Genomic DNA, 21,168 nt, shown 5'->3' on the forward strand with positions numbered 1-21,168 from the left:
CCTCCTCCTCCTCCTCCTTCTCCTCCTCCTCCTCCTCCTCCTCCTCCCCCTCCTTCTCCTCCTCCTCCTCCTCCTCCTCCTCCTCCTCCTCCTTCTCCTCCTTCTCCTCCTCCTCCTCCTCCTCTTCCTCCTCCTTCTTCTTCTTCTTCTTTTAATCTTTATTTATTTATTTAGAGACCGAGAGAGGGAGGGAGAGAAAGAATCCCAAGCAAGCTCTGTGCTCTCATCTCAAAACCTGCCACAGGGTCTGATCTCATAAGCTGTAAGATCACAACCTGAACTAATCAAGAGTTGATGCTTAACTGATTGAGCCACCCAGGCGCCCCTAACAGTTACATTTCTAATTTAGATGATTATGTGTTGATTTGTTTCATTTTATTTTACTTTGATTTTTTTTTTTTCATCATGGCTACCTAGTTTCTGTCAAACCTTGGGTAGACGGGGGTGGGGGGGGGTGGGCAGGGGGTTGTTGGTCGCTATTTTTTTTTTTTTTTCTCAAATACACAGTGTGGCCTAACTGAACAATGGAGCTATTTTAAAACTCTGGGAAATGTCTCCCTCCCCAGATTTCCTGATTGCAAACTCATATGCGCATCTCTTGAGTCCTGGTACCAGTGCTCCCTTTGCCTGAGGCAAAGACATTCTTGAAAAAATGCTGGGGGATTTTTGGTGGAGTTGTAAAGCTGCCTACAAGACAAAGGAGTTAACACAGGAAAACCCACGTTGAGGGATATAACCATGGAGGGAGTTAGAAGATAACTGATCTACTGAGAATTTATCACCAGGTGCCAGTCTCCAGATTGTAGAAAGGGGACATGACCTGTCACTACCCACCCTTCTGCTTTCTTTTACAGTATTTTAAAATATTGTAACTTTCAGATGCAAAAATAAACCTAAGTTTCTAAATTTATTTTGTTTACAAATCTAAATAAATTTGTGTAATTTTTTTAAGTAAAAAGAGAAATTATTTTTGTCATTTGAAAAACATACCATCAAATATTTGGTGCACTGCCCTCGAGGCACATTAGCTAAAGGCACAAGGTGTTTTTGCTCGTTACCATATAATTGTGTGAGTTCAGCAACTTTGGTGCCTACTGTTAACAGTCAGTGTAGCTAATATCTGAAGACCCAGGCAGAAAACACTCTGTTAACATAAGTGAGCCCTGTGATTTTATGATTATACTGTGAATGAAAATATGATGTGACCACAAAGCCAAAGGAATGACTCACTTGGTAGCTATTGACAGATTTTATTTTCAAGATGGTTTAGGTGTATTGTTGTTTTCATGAGTGTTACGTTCTTTCCGCAGGGTTTAGGGTCTCTTTAGGAAAACAATAAGTAAAAGTAGCCAGTGAAAAATTTCACCTTCACTTCTTTCATCCAGTGTGCGACTGATTCTCAGTAAGTTGAAGCATCTGAATTCTTGTCTTGATGTGCAGTTTAATTTCATGTGAGCAGATCACTAAGGATCCTTTTCAGTGTGGTAATGTTACACAGGGGGCTGCTATCTCTCCGTACCATTGAATTTCTACTTAGAAATGTTGCCATGTGAAGGTCAGAGTCCCTAACTGTAATCAACAGGAATCCAGGAACACAATGGACAGGAACTCTGTGAGTCACTGCAGGGAATGCAGAATGAGTTTGGGTTGGTTGCCTGGTGAATATGGTGAAGAGGCAGAGTGGGTGTGTTACTCAGGAGCTCAGGGTTCTTACTTATAAGGACCAAACCAGGCTAGGGACGAATGAGGTCACCTCTTTGAACACAAGGCTGGCCTTATGAGAAATAGATGGCCGTGCCTGTCAGAGGCATGCCGGTGGTTTCAAGGTGAGTGAAGCCAGCCTTCACCTTTTCCTTGGTAACTGACGCTTTCATGGCATGCCAGTTTGTCTGAAACCCTGCCGTAGCTCTAACATTTTCTACGGTGCAGTGAAAGCTCTTTCTACACACAGACACATTCTCATACATGATCTCTTAAAGTCTCAGAGGTCATTCGGGAGCAAGAATGGGGGCAGATGCCAGACTAAAGGAATGACATCTTGAAAGAATAAATGGAACAGAGAAATCCAAGATTCGGGGTCACAAGCTTCTGGAAGTTGTAAATATGTACATTTTATAATGAGGAATTTGTTTTATTTTGAGACCTGTCATTTGTCACTATTTCAACTTAAAAAGAAGTTTGTCTCCATAGTACATGCAATATACCCTTTTATGCTTTGTGTCTTCTGGCCAAATTCCAAATGCATATTACAACATGGGCCATTCCTTTTCTCCAGAGCCACTGCTCATAAACATGCTTCACATCGCAAATCTGATTTCCATATTCTCCAATACTGAAAGAGTCAGAGTTCTAGAAATAGGGAAAGGAAAAAAAAACATATGGAGCATGATCCAGAAATTTAGGTTTAATTTCAAAATCTATTAAGAAACAGTGGAACAAAAAAGTTTGATTCATACACGCTTAAGCACAATTCTTTTCTCTAGTTGGGTCTGTCTAGACCAGCTGGTTTGGGCAGGGATAAGTAGAAAGTAAGTGCCTGTTTGGCGTGGCTGATCTATGTGTTGGGTCATCTGCCTTTGGATCCTCCACAATGCCCTGTGGAGATGGAAATGTCCATATCAGGACCTCTCACATGTCTGTTTGCCATGAGCCTGAGCACTATATGGAAGTATATCCCAGGATAAAAAGCAAGCTCCATGTGGTGACATCGGCATGTCTGTCCATCCGGGTCAGGCTCACTGCCTCCAGAAAACTCTCACTGTCTGGTGTGAAACTTGATGAGCTGATCTCCCTCCTGTGTTTGAATATTGGGCTGTAGGTGCAAAGATCTGCTACCCCCAAGATCACCTACCTCCATCTCTTTGGCGTGCGTCTGTAGTTACCAAGCTCGCTGATGTATGCATAGGACCAGAATGCTGAGATACTAATTTACAGGGATAAGTATAGTTATTATTGAGCTGCGCTCAATAATACTGTTCTAATTCTCTGTCTTAGAGACACTTTAACATAATGACTGAAAGCACAGGTTCTGAAGGCAGACGGTCTGGATTTGGATTCCCCTTCCACCACATACTCTTTGTGTGATGTTGCCAGACAAGCCTCTAGACTTCTCACTTCTTCGGTTTTTCACATCTGTTCGATATGGATAAAAATAAGTCCTACCTCAGAGGATTGTCACGAAAATTAAACCGTTTCTTGGCACAGACTAAACACTTGTCAAAGTTAGCAGTTATTGTTATTTCTGTTTTTTGTCATTCACATTTGGGCACACCTCTCTGCGAAGCTAGCCGCTTCCCCTGTATGCTTGGGGGAATATTAGCAGAACAAGGCATGTTAGTTAGGTGACTTAAATGATTCATGGCATTGGGCAAAGGTGGACTGATGCACATGGTTTTGACAGTGGTCTGAAACAGTGAAGTCTGTTGGGTAGAGTCCCTTGTATGTCCCTCTACCTTGCCGTTGCCAGTTTGAAGCCCTTGGCTTGATTGGCCCAGTGCTTGGATTGACACTTGAACCTGTGGTTTTTCAGCTTTTGTTTGTTTTCTTTCTTTCTTTCTTTCTTTCTTTCTTTCTTTCTTTCTTTCTAACCATTTCTTTTTAAATGATTATTTATTTTTGAGAGAGAGAGCTGGGGAGGGGCAGAGAGAGAGAGGAAAGAGAGAATCCCAAGCAGGCTTCGTGGCATCAGTGCAGAGCCAGACGCGGGGCTCCAACCCACGAACCGTGAGATCATGACCTAGGCCGAAACCAAGAGTCAGATGCTCAACCAACTGAGCCACCTAGGCGCCCCATGTTTTTCTATGTTCCTAAAAGCCAACCAATACCCCTTCATGTTGTTACTTTTTTTTTTTCTGTAACTGTGTTAATATTGTCATTTACTCTCACGTCTTGTTGCTTTAGACCTAGCCCCTTTAGCTCTGGAGTAATTCATTGTATTGCCTTAGAAGTTAATTCTGTAGGTAATCTTAGGCTTCTTGTTCTAAGATCCTTGAGGGAAAGCCTTAGTGTAACATTCGAAATATTAAAACATTTATGCACGAAAGAAGGTATGCAAGAGAGGAAGACCAAAATGTTTTATTTTGATAACTAATGTTTATGGAGCACTTGCTGTGTGCCAGGTACTATGATATTTCTTTACGTGAGTTACCTCACTTAGTTTCTACATAGCCCTCTGAGGTAGTTCATATTCTTATCCCTATTCTACAGAATGGTAAATTGACGCTTAAGGGGGTTGGAATTGGAAACGAGATCTACCAAGGGTAAGTCCTTATATTTGATAGCCATCCCATGAAATCTAAAAAGTAGCTAGCTCTCTCTCTATGCAAAAGAATTACTCTACACTCATAAGTAGTAGTTACGTATATCTCTGTGTCTAATGCAGATTTCTAACTTTGATGGTGCCCTGCTTGTAAGAGCCCTGTGACCTCCCTCGTGGCCCCGTTTGCCACTAGTTATTACTGCGGCCTTGGCACACACCACACCACCTTCCGGAGCTACATTGCTGTTTCTCAGCTCCCAAACGACAAAAGCAAGGTGAATTTGCTACCCAGACTGAATACCGAGCAGCTAACTTACTGGCCAGCATCTTCTGGTATCTCCCTAGCCCTCCTGTCTTTAGCAACAGAATTGATTCCTGTGGCCAATTTCATCTTTGCAAAATGAGAGACCCACTAAGAAAACATCAGTGGATACAAATGAGAGAGAAGGAGAAAAAAATTGTCCAGTTAAAGGAAAACATGACTTTTTTACTGTACTTTTCACCAGAGTAGTCTGTTCTTCCTTCCTTTAGAGGGCTGTATCCTTTTCATATGGGAAACAAACAGCAGGGGCGGGGTGTACGTGCTTTAAGTATGGGATTAGCAAACAACTCCTGTTAATATCCATTTGGCAGTTTTCCTGTTGTTGTTCCATCTAGGAAACATTTTCTTCTACTTCTGCCCATTATCATAGTTTTGACACTCCTGTCATTAACAGAATGTCATTTTGCAAGATACTGAATTAGGCACAGCTAGCAACAAAGCATACTGAACAGAAAGATAATGGCTTTTTGCCACATGACTTTTCCTCGCAGAAAAGCACAGAGTGGAGCTCTCCTGTCAGCTGTGCCTGTGTGTGTTTGTGTTCTGACTGGGGGCACGTGGAACCAGGGGCAGTTCACTTGTGGGCAAAGCGCTGTGCCAAATTTTGGTAAACGGAAAATGATTTAGAGCTGGAATCATGTTAAATAGTCCCAATGCTCATTCTGTGCTTGACATACATTTCTGTTGAGTGCCGTAAAAGGAGGTCGGGTATTTACAGAAGCAAACTCCTCTGCCTTTTATGGGTCAGAACCGAGTGGCTCCAGTGTCCTCTGAACCAGAAAGAAGGAACGAGCTTTTGATTTTTATGGGTAGCTTTGAGCTCTGTAGCTAAAGGACCCTACCAGACTAAAATATATCCACCAAATTAAGTGTTTCTGGATGTAGCAAGTTAAACAGATTTAATTTCTATATGGACAAGCCTGGAACAGGTAAAACATAGTCATCAGTTCAACTGGTCTATATATGTCCAAATGAAATTTGGATATAAGAAAATCTTACCAGCAAGGTGCGCCTGGGTGGCTCAGTCAGTTGAGCTCTAACTTTGACCCTGGTCATGATCTCACAGTTCATGGGTTCGAGCTCTGTGTTCGAGCCCGGATCCTGCTTTGAATTCTGTGTCTCCTTCTTTTTCAGCCCCTACCCCTCTCACAGTCTCTCTCTCTCTCTAAATAAATAAATAAATAAACATTAAAAAAAAGGTGGGGGGGGTAGAAAAATCTTACCATCGAGCTTTATGAAGGTGTTGAGCATTTCTTAAAAGCAACAAAAGTAGAGACTGTAGGTACAGGAGAAAGAAGTTAATAGTATAACTTTATTACAGTATTTCCAAAAAGGCAGATCAGAGCAGATTTATTAAGTCTATACTGTGGTTTGGTGCTGCTACCCCTTTCTAAGGTTTTTTAAAGATTTTACTTCCTCATCACTGGCCAACTGAGAAAAGTTCAATGTTATTCAATTAAATCGATGAAAAGTAATTTTTATAGTTGGACTTTGAGTTTGGTTTTCTGCTTCTTAGAAAAAAATGTATCGTTATGAGTTTTATGTATACCCACTATGAAACATGAGAGCTTAAAAAAGTGTGTTAAAGTCACATATTTTACCACCCACCCCTTCTGCCCCAAGGCGCGTGCGCGCGCACACACACACACACACACACACACACACACACACACACTGGAAGTTCAGGAAAACATTAGTTTGTATTTGTATTTTGTTTATTCTTAACTCCCCAACACATTGTAGGCTTACCTTCAGTCCCTGTCTACTGGTGCCCTGAGCACAACCAAAGACTTAAGTGTCAGTCTCCGAAGGGTTTGACCCTGACCTTTTACCCAGTTACACAACCTGAAGTATTTGACCCTGAGCCTTTACCCAGTTACAAAACCAGGACTACCACCCCCACCGATCCCCCACCTGTCTCTCATTGCCACTCAGCCTAGGGGATATCAGCTCTTCAAGCCTTGCAGAATAGTTAGACCATGGTTTTGGATGACTCCATAAGGTGTTTTGGCAAGATCAGCCCTTGGAACAGTTTCCCAAGATCTAGCACATGCCCTTCAGCTCTTAGATCAAAATTAATCATCCCATTTCCCCAGCATTGTCTTCACACCATCATACCAAGGAGGAGCAGTCTTTATTTTGTGTCTTCTGTGTGAGGTTTGAGCTCTTGTGTCCTGCAGGGAGAATCTTAAGTTCACAAGTCATCTGTATCTCCTCCTTGACTTTTCTAGCCCTCAGGTGTCCTTCAAATCCATCACCTGCCCTCAAGTCTTAGCATTCCTGAGGGGCAAATGGGCTAGGTATTTCCTGTGATTTTGTTGCAGGTAAATTGTCCTAAAACAAATTTCTCAGGTACTGAGACACTCCTCGCTTGAATCACTTTTTACTTCTAACATTTTTAGCAGTTGAGCTTTCCTTGCTGCTGTAAATATCCCTGTCATTACCAAACTCCTGCTCAACTTTAACCTTCATATTATGCCTCTCTCTTAATCCCACTGACTATCCCTTTGTAATTTTACTCAGAACAACGTGTATGTAGGTTTTTCCAGTAAGGTGTGTCACACCATACATCCAGCCCCACAACACTGTCAGTTCTTTGTGTTTTCTCAGTTATACGTGACCTTGATCAATGTAGTAGTATTAGACAATGCAGTAGTATTCTAATATCATCTTGGATCAGTTGTATCTTATAAGTTACACAATGTTGGGGCCCCTGGGTGGTTCAGTCGGTTAAGCGTCCGACTTGGGCACAGGTCATGATCTCGCAGTTTGTGAGTTCGAACCCCGCATTGGGCTCTGTGCTGACAGCTCAGGGCCTGGAACCTGCTTCGGATTCTGTGTCTCCCTCTCTCTCTGCCCCTCCCCTGCTCATTCTCTGTCTCTCAATAATAAACAAACGTTAAAAATTTTTAAAAAAATAAGTTACACTATGTGGCACAAATTAAAAACTTCTTAAAAACTCAAACTGTATTAAGTTATTCAAAAATAGTTACTGAATCTTGAGTGAAATTATTATTTTCTATATTTTTCCCTGTGTCCAAAGAGATTGACCATTACATAAAATGTAGTCTTTGGCATCAAGGAGCTCGTCCCCCCTCCTAGATTATAACCTCCATGTAGAATCCCTGGTTATGTTTCCTAAATGAATGAGTGACTCCACAATGGGTGCTGTGCTTGCCAATGTCTCTGTGGAACAATGTGGTGAATGTCAGCCACCCATCAGCCCTGTGCCTGACAAAGGACATTAGAGTTCACCATACCAGCCACATTGCTACGTCTTGTTCTGAAATAGCTACAAAATGGACTAAGAAGAAATAGGATTAGAAAATGTTTTATGTCAGGGTGATCTCTGAGGTGAAGGGATTATTTAGGGAAAACCTGCGAATGGAAGGATAATTTGCCATGCACAGTATATACTGTGCAATTCTAGTGCTTACTATTTATGAAAATAGGTTTCAAAGCTGATTGGGATTCTGTCTCACGCTTTAAACAGCAACAGATTTTGGATGGTACCTTTCCTCCAGATTCTGCCATAGAAGGCAGTTATCTGTGAAGTATTCTTATCTCTTTTATACCTTAAACACTTGGAGACTGTTTTCTTCGTGTTCTTATCTCCCCTAGTACTTTATACATAGGAAAAGACATTCCATTAATATCTGTTACACTGAATAGTGTCTTGCTAATATCTGTGTGTTCAGCCATCCCTCCCTTCCTCTATGAAGACAGAAATTTGGGCCAGACTTCAGTATGGGTTATCTTAATGGATTAGATATATTTCCAAGAAGTACCGTGAACAGTAATATGTATTTTTTCCTATTGATTTGCCTCAGAATTTTTGAAAGCTTGGAGACCTATGCCTTGCTGTAGGTACGTAATTAGCCAAAATTTTTGACTCATAGGTGAAAACAGTGTGAGCAGCTATTCATTTCCATTATAATGAATGCCTTTAAAAAGGAATTTTTTCCCCTAATGGAAAAGTTAAGTTCAAGTATGAAGCCAATGATATCCATAATAAGCATTCATAATTACATACCCTACATAGCTGTGGACTAGGGTCATTACATAGGTGCGGGAGTGAAGAGGCCTGTGGCACTCAGGCTTGGTTGTCACCACACTGTCACTGCTTGCTACTTCTCCTTTTTTTTGTTTTTGTTTTTGTTTTTTTTTTTTTTGGTGGTGTACAGAAGAACATGGACTGGTATAATGCATTGAATTTGGGGGCCATTAGTTATTCAAACAAAATACTCAAAGTACAATCACAAAGAGTGGGATAGATTAGCCCATCAGCTTAACCTCCTAACTGGCCTCCCTATTCCTCCTTTGATCATTTCCATCTGGTACCTGAACCCTTCTTCTCTTTAGACAAAAGTCAGATGATGTTCAAAACCTTCCAACGGCTTTTCTTTTCCCCCAGGCTAGAGACTGGTCTCCATGCTGTGGCCTCTCAAGCTGCTACAGATATGCCCCTGCTCTTTCTCCACTGTCTCTCTGGTGCCTTTGGCTCACTCTACACTTGTGTCAGGCCTTTTGCTCTTTCTGAATGCTGGATGCCTCATCCTTCTGTCCTCATTCACTTCTTACCTCCCCAGTAAGTCCTTTCCTGACCGCCTCTTTACAGGTGTGATTCGTTACATCTGCCCTCCCCGTCCTACCTTCTGAGCTATATTTTCTTTCTTTCTTTTTTTTTTAAACTTTTATTTATTTATTTTGAGAGAGAGCATGAGTGCCCAAGCAGGGGAGGGGTAGATGGGAAGGGAGAGAGAGAGAGAGAGAGAGAGAGAGAGAGAGAGAGAGAGAGAGAGAATCCCAGGTTCTGAGCCATTAGCACAGAGCCTGATGTGGGACTTGAGCTCATGCACCCTGGGATCATGATCTGAGCTGAACCCAAGAGTTGTACCTTTAACTGACTAAGTCACCTAGGCACCCTTCTGCACTATTTATCTCTATCACCATCTCCTACCATATATATTATAGTATAGTATAAACTTTATAAAGTTTACTCATTTTTGTGTTTACTACCTGCTTCTTTCTCCAGCATGTAAGCCCCTTGAGGGCAGCAGGGATTTTTACTGTTTAGAGTATACCTAGCATATATTAGGGACTCCGCAAGCAATTTGTTGAATGAATTATAGAAAGCCTAGGTGGAGCCTTGATTTCACAGACCATAGTGGGATGCCAACAGTGCTTGGCTTTACCTTATATCACAGAGACACAAACACTCATGCGTGGATCTCTGCCACTTTCTAAACTGTTCAGGAAAGGGGGTACATCTGTAGCCTTGAAGAAGCCTCAAGAAAGGGGAGATTGATTTACATCAGAAAAGCAAAAAAGTTCCTGGGAGAAGACAGTGGTATGAAGGTAGAAATGGGGAGAAAGACAAAGCAGTCTCTGAAGGAATAAGTAGGATTTGGGGGGAAGGTGTCTACACATTTTTAAGGAAGATTTGCTTTATGTTGCTTACTATAATTTTTCTTTCAAAATACAGCTCGAATATACTTTCTAAGGCTTTTGCATGCGATTTGCAAACATGCAGAGGCCTAGATCGTTCCTGTTGCAGAAAAGGAAAAAGAAATGTCCATGATATATATAATTTTAGTGCATTTAAGAATTCTAAAATTTGCTTCAAATGAATAACCTAAAACAGGAATGAATTAGACCCATATTTATGTTGCCATGGTTAAATCTCAAAAAATATAATGTTGAGAGGGAAAAAAGTAGGTTGCACAATACCTATAATTTGTAGTGTGTACTAAAGTATAATTTCTGCAAAAGTCAAAAAGTGTGACTGCCACAGAAATATAAAATGACCATGTTAAAGCTTTTGTTATTAATTAATGAGGGTAGTTGTAATATATTAAAAAAGATGAAAAGATTTTGAAACTCAGATGCGTATCTACATATATATACATATATATATATATTTTTTTTTTTTTAAATCAGGAATGATGCCATGAATTTGCTAGTAGATGTGCAAAACGGGTTATTATGTTGTAGGACAATGTTATTAAGTGTTAGGGATCATCCTTCCCTAGAGATTATCACTTGTATCTCTACCATACAAAATTTGTTTGCATTTTTGTGGGCAAGAATCATTCGGCTTACTACCAGTTTTCTACATTTTGTCTTCTACCCCTACAGAGTTTTAAAATAGCCTAGTCAGGAGAAAGACCATGGAAGCTGTCCACCCTTGGACATCCCCTGGGGAGCCCACTGTGTAAAGCCTAATGAGCCATTGAAAGGAAAGCCGTCCATCTCTTTTGCACATTTGCACATGTTTATCAGTTTTGCCTGGTACGTGATACCATTAGTGAAACTGTAAACACGGACACACGTGTTGTTAGATGCACGTAAGTGTGCTCAAGTACCAAAATGAATGGGAAGGCTCCAGGCCACACTTTTTTTCAGTAGTTGTCTTGTTGGGAAGTGGAACATGTTGATTGGTTTGCATGTAAAAGGATACCCTTCCCCCTATCTCTGCTCTATGATTGGAAACAAATATGACAAGGTGATACCGTTCATTCCCAGCGGTAGAAATTGTTATTTTTCTGTATTTTCTGTATTTTTAAAACATCTTGGACAATAGGATAGTAAACTTCCAACTGTTTTTCTCATGTGGTTGTAGCTCATTCATTGTACAGACATGGAAACTACAGCTTGCTTGGTTTATAACAGGTATTCGGGACTACCACCTGAGTTAGACAGTCTCTGTCTCCCAGTCATGCCCACCTTCCTCCGCTTGGGCTTTCCCTTTTGTTGAAGGAATATTCAAATAGTCTGATTCTGTTAAGGTATTCACAATAACACCTGTCCACATCCAGTGAAGCTTTGGTCTGTAATTGGTCTACCGCAAATTTATCAAATTGTTCAAGATGAACTAATAAATTGGAGCCTAGCATCTCTAAATTCCTGGGGCCCTCCTCCCACAGGTCACCGTGCCATCACTGCCTCTTAGCCGTGGCCAGTCATACGTTACACTAAGCCTTTCAAGTCAGCTGTGAATGTTAGAGATTACTGTCTATTGCGGTTTCCCCTCTGCAGCATGTCTAACTGTGGTCAGACGTGATGAGTATTCAAGTCTCAAAAAGAATGTCATTTAAAATTAAGCTGGATCGCAGCTACTCAGACCAGTTGCAAAAGGCCACAGTCTTGTAGTCCTTGCAGCTTTTACAGACCTTGTAGGGCATAATTAACAGGTTTCTTCAGCCAGGAGAGATGTGACAGATTCCGATGTGAAATATTTACAGGTCCTACCAAGGCCTTCATGTCCTTAGCATAAGGACAACCTGGGCAGATAGAGAATATGGTTGCTTTGGACCAAAAATATGTACACCACATTCCCCTCTCCCCCTTCAGCTGGGTAGCCTACATACCTCTTTTCCCTCACACTTTTTTTTTAAAGATGACTTAATTTTTTTAATGTTTATTTTTGAGAAAGAGTCAGCGCATGAGCAGGGGAGGGGCAGAGAGAGAGGGAGACAGAGAATCTAAAGCAGGCTCCAAGCTCCGTGCTGTCAGCACAAAGCCCGATGGCCCGATGTGGGGCTTAAACTCAAGAATCCCAAGATCCTGACCTGAGCTAAGTTGGACGCTTGGCCGAGTGAGCCACCCAGGCACCCCACCTCACACTAAGTCAGCCCTGACTTCGATGATGAAATGTAGGATCTGTCTCTTTATCTTCCTAGCAAACAGAAGGCACTGTTTTCAGTCACTAGGAAATCCAGCAGTTCCTTGCGGAATGCTTTGGTGATGGGAACCATGAGCTCAGAGCAGCAGGAGGGGTGCCCTGGGCAATCCTCACATCACCTGCCTGAGCCAAAACCATGCAGACAAACACTTCCTTGTGCTGGCCTTGTGTCACTCTAAAGCATCTCCGCCCCTTTGCACATCCAGCTGCAACATTCTTCAAGAGTGTTCTGTCCCTCCCTGCCTTGCCTCCCAGCACCCAGGGGCTGGCCAGTCCCACTGACTGACAAGTGCTATCATTGCCTTTCCACCTTCCATTCTTCTCAGATCCCAGGCTCACCCAGTCAGCAGTACTTGTGTGTGTGTGTGTGTGTGTGTGTGTGTGTGTGTGTGTGTGTGTCTGTAGTTGGTCCATGGGGGAAGGAACCAAAGGAATGAGGTAAAAAGAAATACTTACTTGGCATCATTATACTCTGTCCTGACCCACTATTTGTTTTTGCCTTTGTCGCAAGTTGTCTGTGGCTGTCTTCTTGGGCTAAACTCAGATTTTGCAAGTAAAGAATTTGTGCCAGTGTGTCACCTTCCAAACTGGTAGAACAAACTGAGATGTTATCCAGAAGCAGCGTGTCTCCATGTGTTGCTTCAGGTGGTGAACCGGAGAGGAGGTGGTACCTAGTGGGGAGTGGACATTCCTGTGTTTGGCTTCCAGATCCGAGCACGGGCAGGGGGAATGGCTTCCATTCCTTTTTAAAGAGTGAAGCAGAAAGAATGCATTATGGGATGAGTAGCTGAAACTTGAATTACTAAGTGTTTTACTTTGTAATCATGGATCTTTGTTCCAAAGGCTGAAAACTGGAGAAGACTTTTTACAAGCTCAAAAATTAAACGAGGATAAATTTTAAGCAGGCTAAGATTTCGGCTCCACTAGAGGTGACATTCCTATTTTACCTGGTAAGACAGCCCCTGTTTCTCCCTTGGGTGACCCTGCTTGAGAAAAAGCAAGCAAGCTGAATCAACTTAGTCATGCTGGTGGTAGGGAATGAACCTTGATTTGTCTAAGTGGCCATGTATCTACTCTTTCTTCACTTTATGAATTAAATGAGTGTGGCACAGTCACCACCACAAGGGGAACCTGCTTCTTACTTGGATGCCATGAGCTTCTCCTTACATCTTCAGGAAAGAGTGTGATAACCTGGATGAATACATGATGACCCTAGAGGTCAGCTCAGCATTTTGTACCAGCGTCATGTGTGGGCAGTGCCAGGTGCTGTGGCAGTGTGGGTAGCAAACATTCATAGGTCCTGCCAACTAGGAGTTGTTTTACTCTGGGTTAAAATCAGCTTTTAATTCATTTATTGGGAATCAGGTACCTAGAGCAATGAAGTTAGGTGACTGTCTTCCCTACCATTGGAAAATTGTCTGCAGAATATCTCAGGGTCCCAGGTCTGTAAAAGTGCTAATGTACATATCAAGAACTGATATTTTGGGGCTAAATACAGTATAAAATATCCCTTTACCCTTAAGAATATTAGCAGCAAATAAATGAATTTGCGAAGCCAAGTCACTAGTTCGTGACTGTATTTATTTTGTGTATGCATAGGAATCTGTCTTGGCCTGTATTGTGTAAAGTCTGGTTTTGTGTATACATAGGAATCTTTCTTGGCCTGTATTTTATAAAGGCTGGATTTGTATTTGTTTAAAAGCTTCCTGTTTGATTGTGGAGAGATTCAGGAACGTTTCAAGTCTGTTATAATTTTAATACTGTCTGTACCTTCATGCTTACGATCCATATAGAGGTTAGAGAAGACCCTTTCAGCTTTGATTGTTCATAGCATTTGTCAATAAGATATGCCTCTGATTATTTAAGGTTTTGTGTAAAATATTCCCAGCATCTTAATTATGGTAAAGTACTGAAATTCTTTTTTTTTTCAATATGTGAAATTTATTGTCAAATTGGTTTCCATACAACACCCAGTGCTCATCCCAAAAGGTGCCCTCCTCAATACCCATCACCCACCCTCCCCTCCCTCCCACCCCCCATCAACCCTCAGTTTGTTCTCAGTTTTTAACAGTCTCCTATGCTTTGGCTCTCTCCCACTCTAACCTCTTTTTTTTTTTTTTTCTTCCCCTCCCCCATGGGTTTCTGTTAAGTTTCTCAGGATCCACATAAGAGTGAAATCATATGCTATCTGTCTTTCTCTGTATGGCTTATTTCACTTAGCATCACACTCTCCAGTTGCATCCACGTTGCTACAAAAGGCCATATTTCATTCTTTCTCATTGCCACGTAGTATTCCATTGTGTATATAAACCACAATTTCTTTATCCATTCATCAGTCGATGGACATTTAGGCTCTTTCCATAATTTGGCTATTGTTGAGAGTGCTACTATAAACATTGGGGTACAAGTGCCCCTATGCATCAGTAATCCTGTATCCCTTGGGTAAATTCCTAGCAGTGCTATTGCTGGGTCATAGGGTAGGTCTATTTTTAATTTTCTGAGGAACCTCCACACTGCTTTCCAGAGCGGCTGCACCAATTTGCATTCCCACCAACAGTGCAAGAGGGTTCCCGTTTCTCCACATCCTCTCCAGCATCTATAGTCTCCTGATTTGTTCATTTTGGCCACTCTGACTGGCGTGAGGTGATATCTGAGTGTGGTTTTGATTTGTATTTCCCTGATAAGGAGCGACGTTGAACATCTTTTCATGTGCCTATTGGCCATCCGGATTAAAGTACTGAAATTCTGAAACAATTTGCTTTTAACTTTTTTTCTTGCACACATACTCCTAAATGAAGAATCCTTTTTTCTTTTACTCGAAATTGCATTCGTGATCACTATTTTGTAAAGACTACAAGTCTTTACAGAGAGTAGGCAAACACAGGATGAATGTCATATAAACTTTTATTGTATTTTTATATTTTTGATAGTGACCAAACAAGTATATTCTATTTGCCAGTTTTATTTAGACATTCTTTTTAAGATTTTTTTTTGAGTCCCTTTTTTTTTTTTTCCTGAGAGAGAGCGCAAGTGGGGGAGAGGGGTAGAGAGAGAGAGAGAGAGAGAGACAAAGAATTTTAAGCAGGCTCCATGCCTAGTGCATAGCCTGACACGGGGCTTGATCCCATGACCCTGGGATCATGACCTGACCTGAAATCAAGAGTCAGACACTCAGTCGACTAAGCCCCCTGGGTGCCCCTGAATCACATTTTTAAAATCAGTACTTTTCAGCCTTTCCTGGTAGACTTTAAATAACTGAAATAGTTTTGAAATTTTCTTCTGTTTTTCTTTGTGTTAAATTTAAATTGATATTAGTCATTCTGTGTATTTGTTAGGAAAATTCTGGTTTTTTTTTTTTTAATTTTCTTCAAGAAATACCATTTTCTAGTTTTTCTTTAAGTTCACATATTTCACCAGTATCCCTGTTTAAGATAATCATTAGGTTAATATTTCTGTTGATAGACATTTATTATTCAAAATTTTCTTTACATACATAAACACCAATAATTGAGTGTCAAGAGAAAATCTTCATAAGTGATTTAAATCAAATGCTAAATGTAAAAAATAATACAGGTGGCCAGTTTTCTGGCAGTTAACTCATATTTCAGTTAATTTGCTCAAATTAACAAATAACTTTGCTGAGATTTCCAGGGTATAAATCTGTCATTTATAATTTCTCTTATTAATGTTAGCAAGTTGGTATGTTTAATATTCCTGTATTAAAATGAAAGAAGACATTCATTTGAATTAACACTAAATAAATTATACAGTGTCTTTTTAAAACAATCATGCTATCTGGTTTAATGATTGTGAATTTAATAGGTCAAATACGGTTCTTAATAGATGAGTTGATAATATCACAATCCACCTTTATAATTAAGTATCAAGAGTCTGTTCTTAATCAGCAACTTCTTTAAGGCTGAGTAAACATGATCTTAATTAAACTCCCAGATAATGCTAAGGGATGTTGATTGTTCCAGTAAGGAAAATAAGAGATGCAGCCTGACCTTAACAAATTATAAATATGGGAATGTTGATAAATGATAATGAGCAGCAAACATTGAAGAGAGAGGATTGGTTCCCAAGTCAATATTGTTGAAATGAATTGAGTTTGGTTCTGAAATGTGTTATTTGAATATTTAGAAACGTTCCTTTCTGTGTCCACAACCCCCAATTTAGAAGTCAGGTGAAAATTTCTCTTTGAAGAGCCTGTTATAACAGGTATATTCTGAGTTAAAGAAGACATTACACTAAACGTTTAATGGTGGTGGAGGGCAGCCCTAGTGTAGAAGGGTAGAATCACAGTGCCCTGAACCTGCCGGGTTTTATTTATTCCCCTTTTTCTCACTACTAAACTGATAATAGAGAGTGAAGCATCAGTCTGTACTAAAGGAGAGGCAGATGAAAGGGAGATAATATTCTCCTCATCAACCAGTTTTGCATGTGTCTTATTCTTTGCTGCTTCTGAGACTTACTTTGGAATCAAGATAAGCATTTTATAACTTTGCCCTGGCAGAAACAGGAAAAAGTAGCTGCCGTGTGTCTATAGGTAGCAGTTTATTGAGTGGGTACCGGGATCAAAACAGTGGGTCATGTGCCTCTGGCAAAACACTTTCACTCTTACTTTAATACCAAGTGGAATCTGTTTTTATGATTCCAAAGTGTTTACCTTAATAAGGAATTTGAATATAGTATACAAGATGAAAAATGAATCAGTAGTGAAATACCTATCTCTTCGGCATCAGCTGTTCTGTTGACAAAAGGCACAAATAGGAAATTTGTCTAAATAATTAGATTTTTAATTAGTGCATCATTGTAAGATTAATGTCATCGCGCTTCATTGCATGTAATTTTGTATTAGGAATTTCATGTCAACAAAGACGCTACCTGTGGTTTGCTGATTTGAATCCTTAATTTATCACTTGGGTGTATGGCATGTCAGCTATTTGCAGTCAGGAGTGGAAAGACGGCATTTGATTATAACCTCACTGGTGGTGCGGAATACTGATGGTGTTATGCTATATGAATACATTATATTTTCTAATATTCAAGAGGCAGCCACCCATCAAATATTAGTGAGTGTATATTAACTTGCAGAAGTTGGAGCAACAGCAGGAGCAGACAGGTTGCTCAGCCTCTGGTGTATGTGTATGTTGAATATACCTGGACATCGCTGATGTTATATTTGTTACATTTGAAACTTTGTTTTTGTTTTTCCTTTCTGACAGTTGCCGAACAAGCAACCGGAAAAGCTTGATAGGCAATGGACAGTCACCAGCATTGCCTCGACCACACTCACCTCTCTCTGCTCATGCAGGTAATTAATTACCCTTTCTTAAGTTTTGTTTTACTTCTTTTTGCTGGCTCTTAAAATAATCCAAGCATTTTGAAATTCAAGTGTGCCTTTATATCATACTTTGGTTTTCCTGTTGCTTTATCACTACATTATTCTCGCTGCTAAGTGAGCCTAAGCCTCATCCTCTCTTGCGAAGTGTTTGGACTCTGAAATTAAGAATGTCTTTGTATATGGGATCCTTTTTGAGTTATTCATTTCTCCATTTCTAACTGTGTGGATGATGCAAGCCATGTTTCCATGTTGGGACTGTCTTTGCGGAATGCATGTGTGTTGATTCACATGAAGAGAATTAGCATTAAGAACTATAGAGGAGGAAAAATAACTTTTTCCCTACCTTTCTAAGTTCTCCACTGGGAATCTCATAACCAAAGACAGATTAACCAGAGAAGAGCAAACACATTTACTTAATAGAAGATTTCCATGACACAGGCATAGAGGTGACTAACTTGAGTCAATTAATGCTAGGTCTGATGAAGAGTAAAACATGCAAAGATAGGACAGAAGTGAACTAGGTCTAGTAAACTAGGGCACATTTAGCAAGGGCTCTGTGTTCACAGTCTTCTGTGTCCCTTGTCTGCTCCTTTGTTCAGGGTATAGGGAGGACACCTCTCACATGAGGACTTGATGATGTGCTTTCGGTCCAGGTCCAAAGAGCCTTGCTGCACATGCCATTTCTAATGTTTGTTTATTGTTGAGACAGAGAGAGACAGAGAGAGAGCACGTGCGCGTGCTTGCGAGCGGGGGAGGGGCAGAGAGAGAGGGAGACACAGAGTCTGAAGCAGGCTCCAGGCTCTGAGCTGTCAGCACACAGCCTGACGCGGGGCTGGAACTCAAAAACTGTTAGGTCATGATCTGAGCCCAAGTCAGACGCCTAACCGACTGAGCTCCCCAGGCGCCCCTGCATATGCCATTTCTTGTATTTCTTCAGCTTAAAATATTTACTTTGTCAAGATGCCCTATTTTGACACCATGGGTCTTAACCTCCAACAGAACTGTTCAGCATGTTTTCTCCCTAAAGTTGAACTTATGTATTACTTACATTTGCTCTTATAAACAATGCTGCTGTAAGCAGTCTAGAATGTATCTTGTATGTGTACAAGAGTTTGTCTAAAGTTTCATCTGGCAGTGGCATATATAACTTATTTGTTACATCTATAATCTTTATAGGTACAATGAAGATTTAAGAGGCGAGACCCTTGGCCACAGTACTAATTTTTTTAAGTTTATTTATTTATTTTGAGGCGGGGGGGGCGGGTAGGGGGAGAGAGAGAGCGAGATTGAGAATCCCAAACAGGCTCTGCACTGTTAGCACAGAGCCCACCGTGGGGCTAGAACTCACAAACCGTGAGACCATGACCCGAGCTAAAATCAAGAGTCAGACACTTAACCGACTGAGCTACCCAGGTGCCCCTGCAAATACTAATTACAACGAAGGTATAGCCATATTTGAAAAACCATGCAGTGAAGACTTATTGGTATTGTTGTGGGTTTTTGTTTGTTTCTGCTTTTTTTAAAAAAAATTTTTTTAAAGTTATGTCCATGATGGTGCAAGGAAGAGAAGGGTCAATTCCAACCAGGAAAGTATGGGAGAGTATGAAGGAGCCACTTGATTGAGATGTTAAAAGCCAGGCAAGACTTGGGCTGGCAGAAATGGGGTGAGAGAAGGGGAATTACCAGTGTGGCTGCTGTGGGGTATTGTGTGTGTTTGATTGTAAGAGAATATAAAGGTGGAAAGAGAGATCAAAGTCAGAGAGTATAAGGGATTCTGATTTTGAGCGCCTTTCAAGGACTTTGGGGAGGATCTGTGTTTTGGGAAGCTGTCTTCAGGATTGTGAAGGATGATGGGTGCAAATGATGAGTGATTAAGCCTTAAGTCATTGCCCTCTGGTGGGACCTCTAACCCTGCTGGGCTTTCCGATGATACTCATTTCCTATTTAAAAGGAGGACTGTATCTCTTTCCCAGAGGCAGTCCTTTTGCTCAGGGATGGTTTCTAGTCAAGAGTAGGAGTTACTATAGCATGTTTGGGGAGAAGAAAGGAGAGAGAGATGGTGGACCTTTTGGAATGAAATTTATTTTCCCTTTAGTAATAAATAAAAGATGGCAAAGTAAAAAAGGCGAAACATGTACTGATAAAATGGTGATCCTGGAGCAAAATCACTGAGGTCCAGAAATGCCACTCTAGACAGTCCTAGAAAGCATATTCTAGACTGTTCACAGCAACATTGTTTGGAATAGCAGAACATCGGAAGCAACCTAAATCGCCGTCAGTTGGAAAACAGATAAATGAGTTGTGGCATACTCGTCCCAGAACATCGTGCATGCGTATCCACATGGCCGAAGCTTATAGGGCTGGGCAGAAAGAGCAGAGGTCGCAAAAGAAAATTGGTGAAAACATTCCTGAAGGTTGGCATCAGGCTACAAAGAATATTTTGTTTAGGGATACACACACACACATACACACACACACACACACACACACAAACATGTATGTGTATGTATATATACCTTTCTTGTAAGAGTCTAAAGGAAAACGTGATAAGTTTAAAGGCTACTTTCATGACAGTAGTTACTTCTGAGAAGGTGCAAGGAGGGTATCATTGGGGGGAGAGATAAACAGTTGGTCATACTGTATTTCCAAAGCTGCTTGAGGGCTACCCAGCTATATATATATCATTACCATTTATACCTTGGAGATTTCTATTACATTATTGTCCTCACAGCACAAGGTGACAGAGAGGCAGGCAAGGCCCAGTACCTACCTGGAGGCTGGACTTGGGTCTCTACATTCCTCGTGCACGGTGCCTGGCAGTGTATACAGGTGCTAAGTATATCACAAATTTTATTTCTGCATAGAATTCAATGGCGATGAAAAAATGGAATCCTGCTCCTCTTGGTAGTGTTCTGTCGTCATTGTACCGTACTTTATGGGCCTGTTGATTGGTCTCTTATTGCTGTGATTTTCTTCATTGCTAATATTGAGATTCGAGAATAGGTGGTGAAGACTTTAATGATCCTTTTAATTATTCTTCTTTTTCACTGTGTAGACTTGGTGTGAATTCTTTTCTCTTCAAACATCATTTTAGTATTAAATCAGAGGAGTGAGCAGAGAGAAGCCGGTCTTTCAGGTTCTGAGAGCATTTTTCCTTAGGTTGTAGAGCCAGTAGGCTTTTATTTGCTCAGAATGAACTCTGTCAGACTTGTTTTGTGAGAAATGGCATTTATGCAGACTGCTAGTTTCCTATTTATGTATAATAAGGGGATAAAATATGAATTTGTTTTAAAGCTTGTTTATGTTGAGAGAGAGACAGAGAGTGAGCACAGGAGGGGCAGAAAGAGGGAGAGACAGAGGTGCCTGGGTGGCTCAGTTGGCTAAGCGTCTGACTTTGGCTTATGTCATGATCTCGTGGTCTGTGAGTTCAGACCTTGTGTCGGGCTCTCTGCTGACTCCTCAGAGTCCAGAGTCTGCTTTGGGTTCTGGATCTTCCTCCCTGTCTCTCTGCCCCTTGCCTGCTTGTGCTCTGCCTATCTCTCAAAACTAAGTTAAAA

At 40.9% G+C, this 21,168-nt stretch overlaps 1 protein-coding gene across 3 annotated transcripts in view; it reads left to right on the top strand.

Annotated features, from left to right (window-relative positions):
* The window catches only part of LOC125934931 (microtubule-associated serine/threonine-protein kinase 4-like), a 221,615-nt gene that overhangs the window by 82,117 nt on the left and 118,330 nt on the right, over positions 1–21,168 (top strand). For all 3 annotated transcript variants that reach the window (XM_049648563.1, XM_049648562.1, XM_049648565.1), the window contains exon 2: positions 17,493–17,581. In XM_049648563.1, the coding sequence (XP_049504520.1) occupies positions 17,493–17,581 (89 nt within the window). The remainder of the gene's footprint in view (positions 1–17,492; positions 17,582–21,168) is intronic.

The sequence above is a fragment of the Panthera uncia genome, assembly GCF_023721935.1.
Source record: "Panthera uncia isolate 11264 chromosome A1 unlocalized genomic scaffold, Puncia_PCG_1.0 HiC_scaffold_17, whole genome shotgun sequence".
NCBI lineage: Eukaryota > Metazoa > Chordata > Mammalia > Carnivora > Felidae > Panthera > Panthera uncia.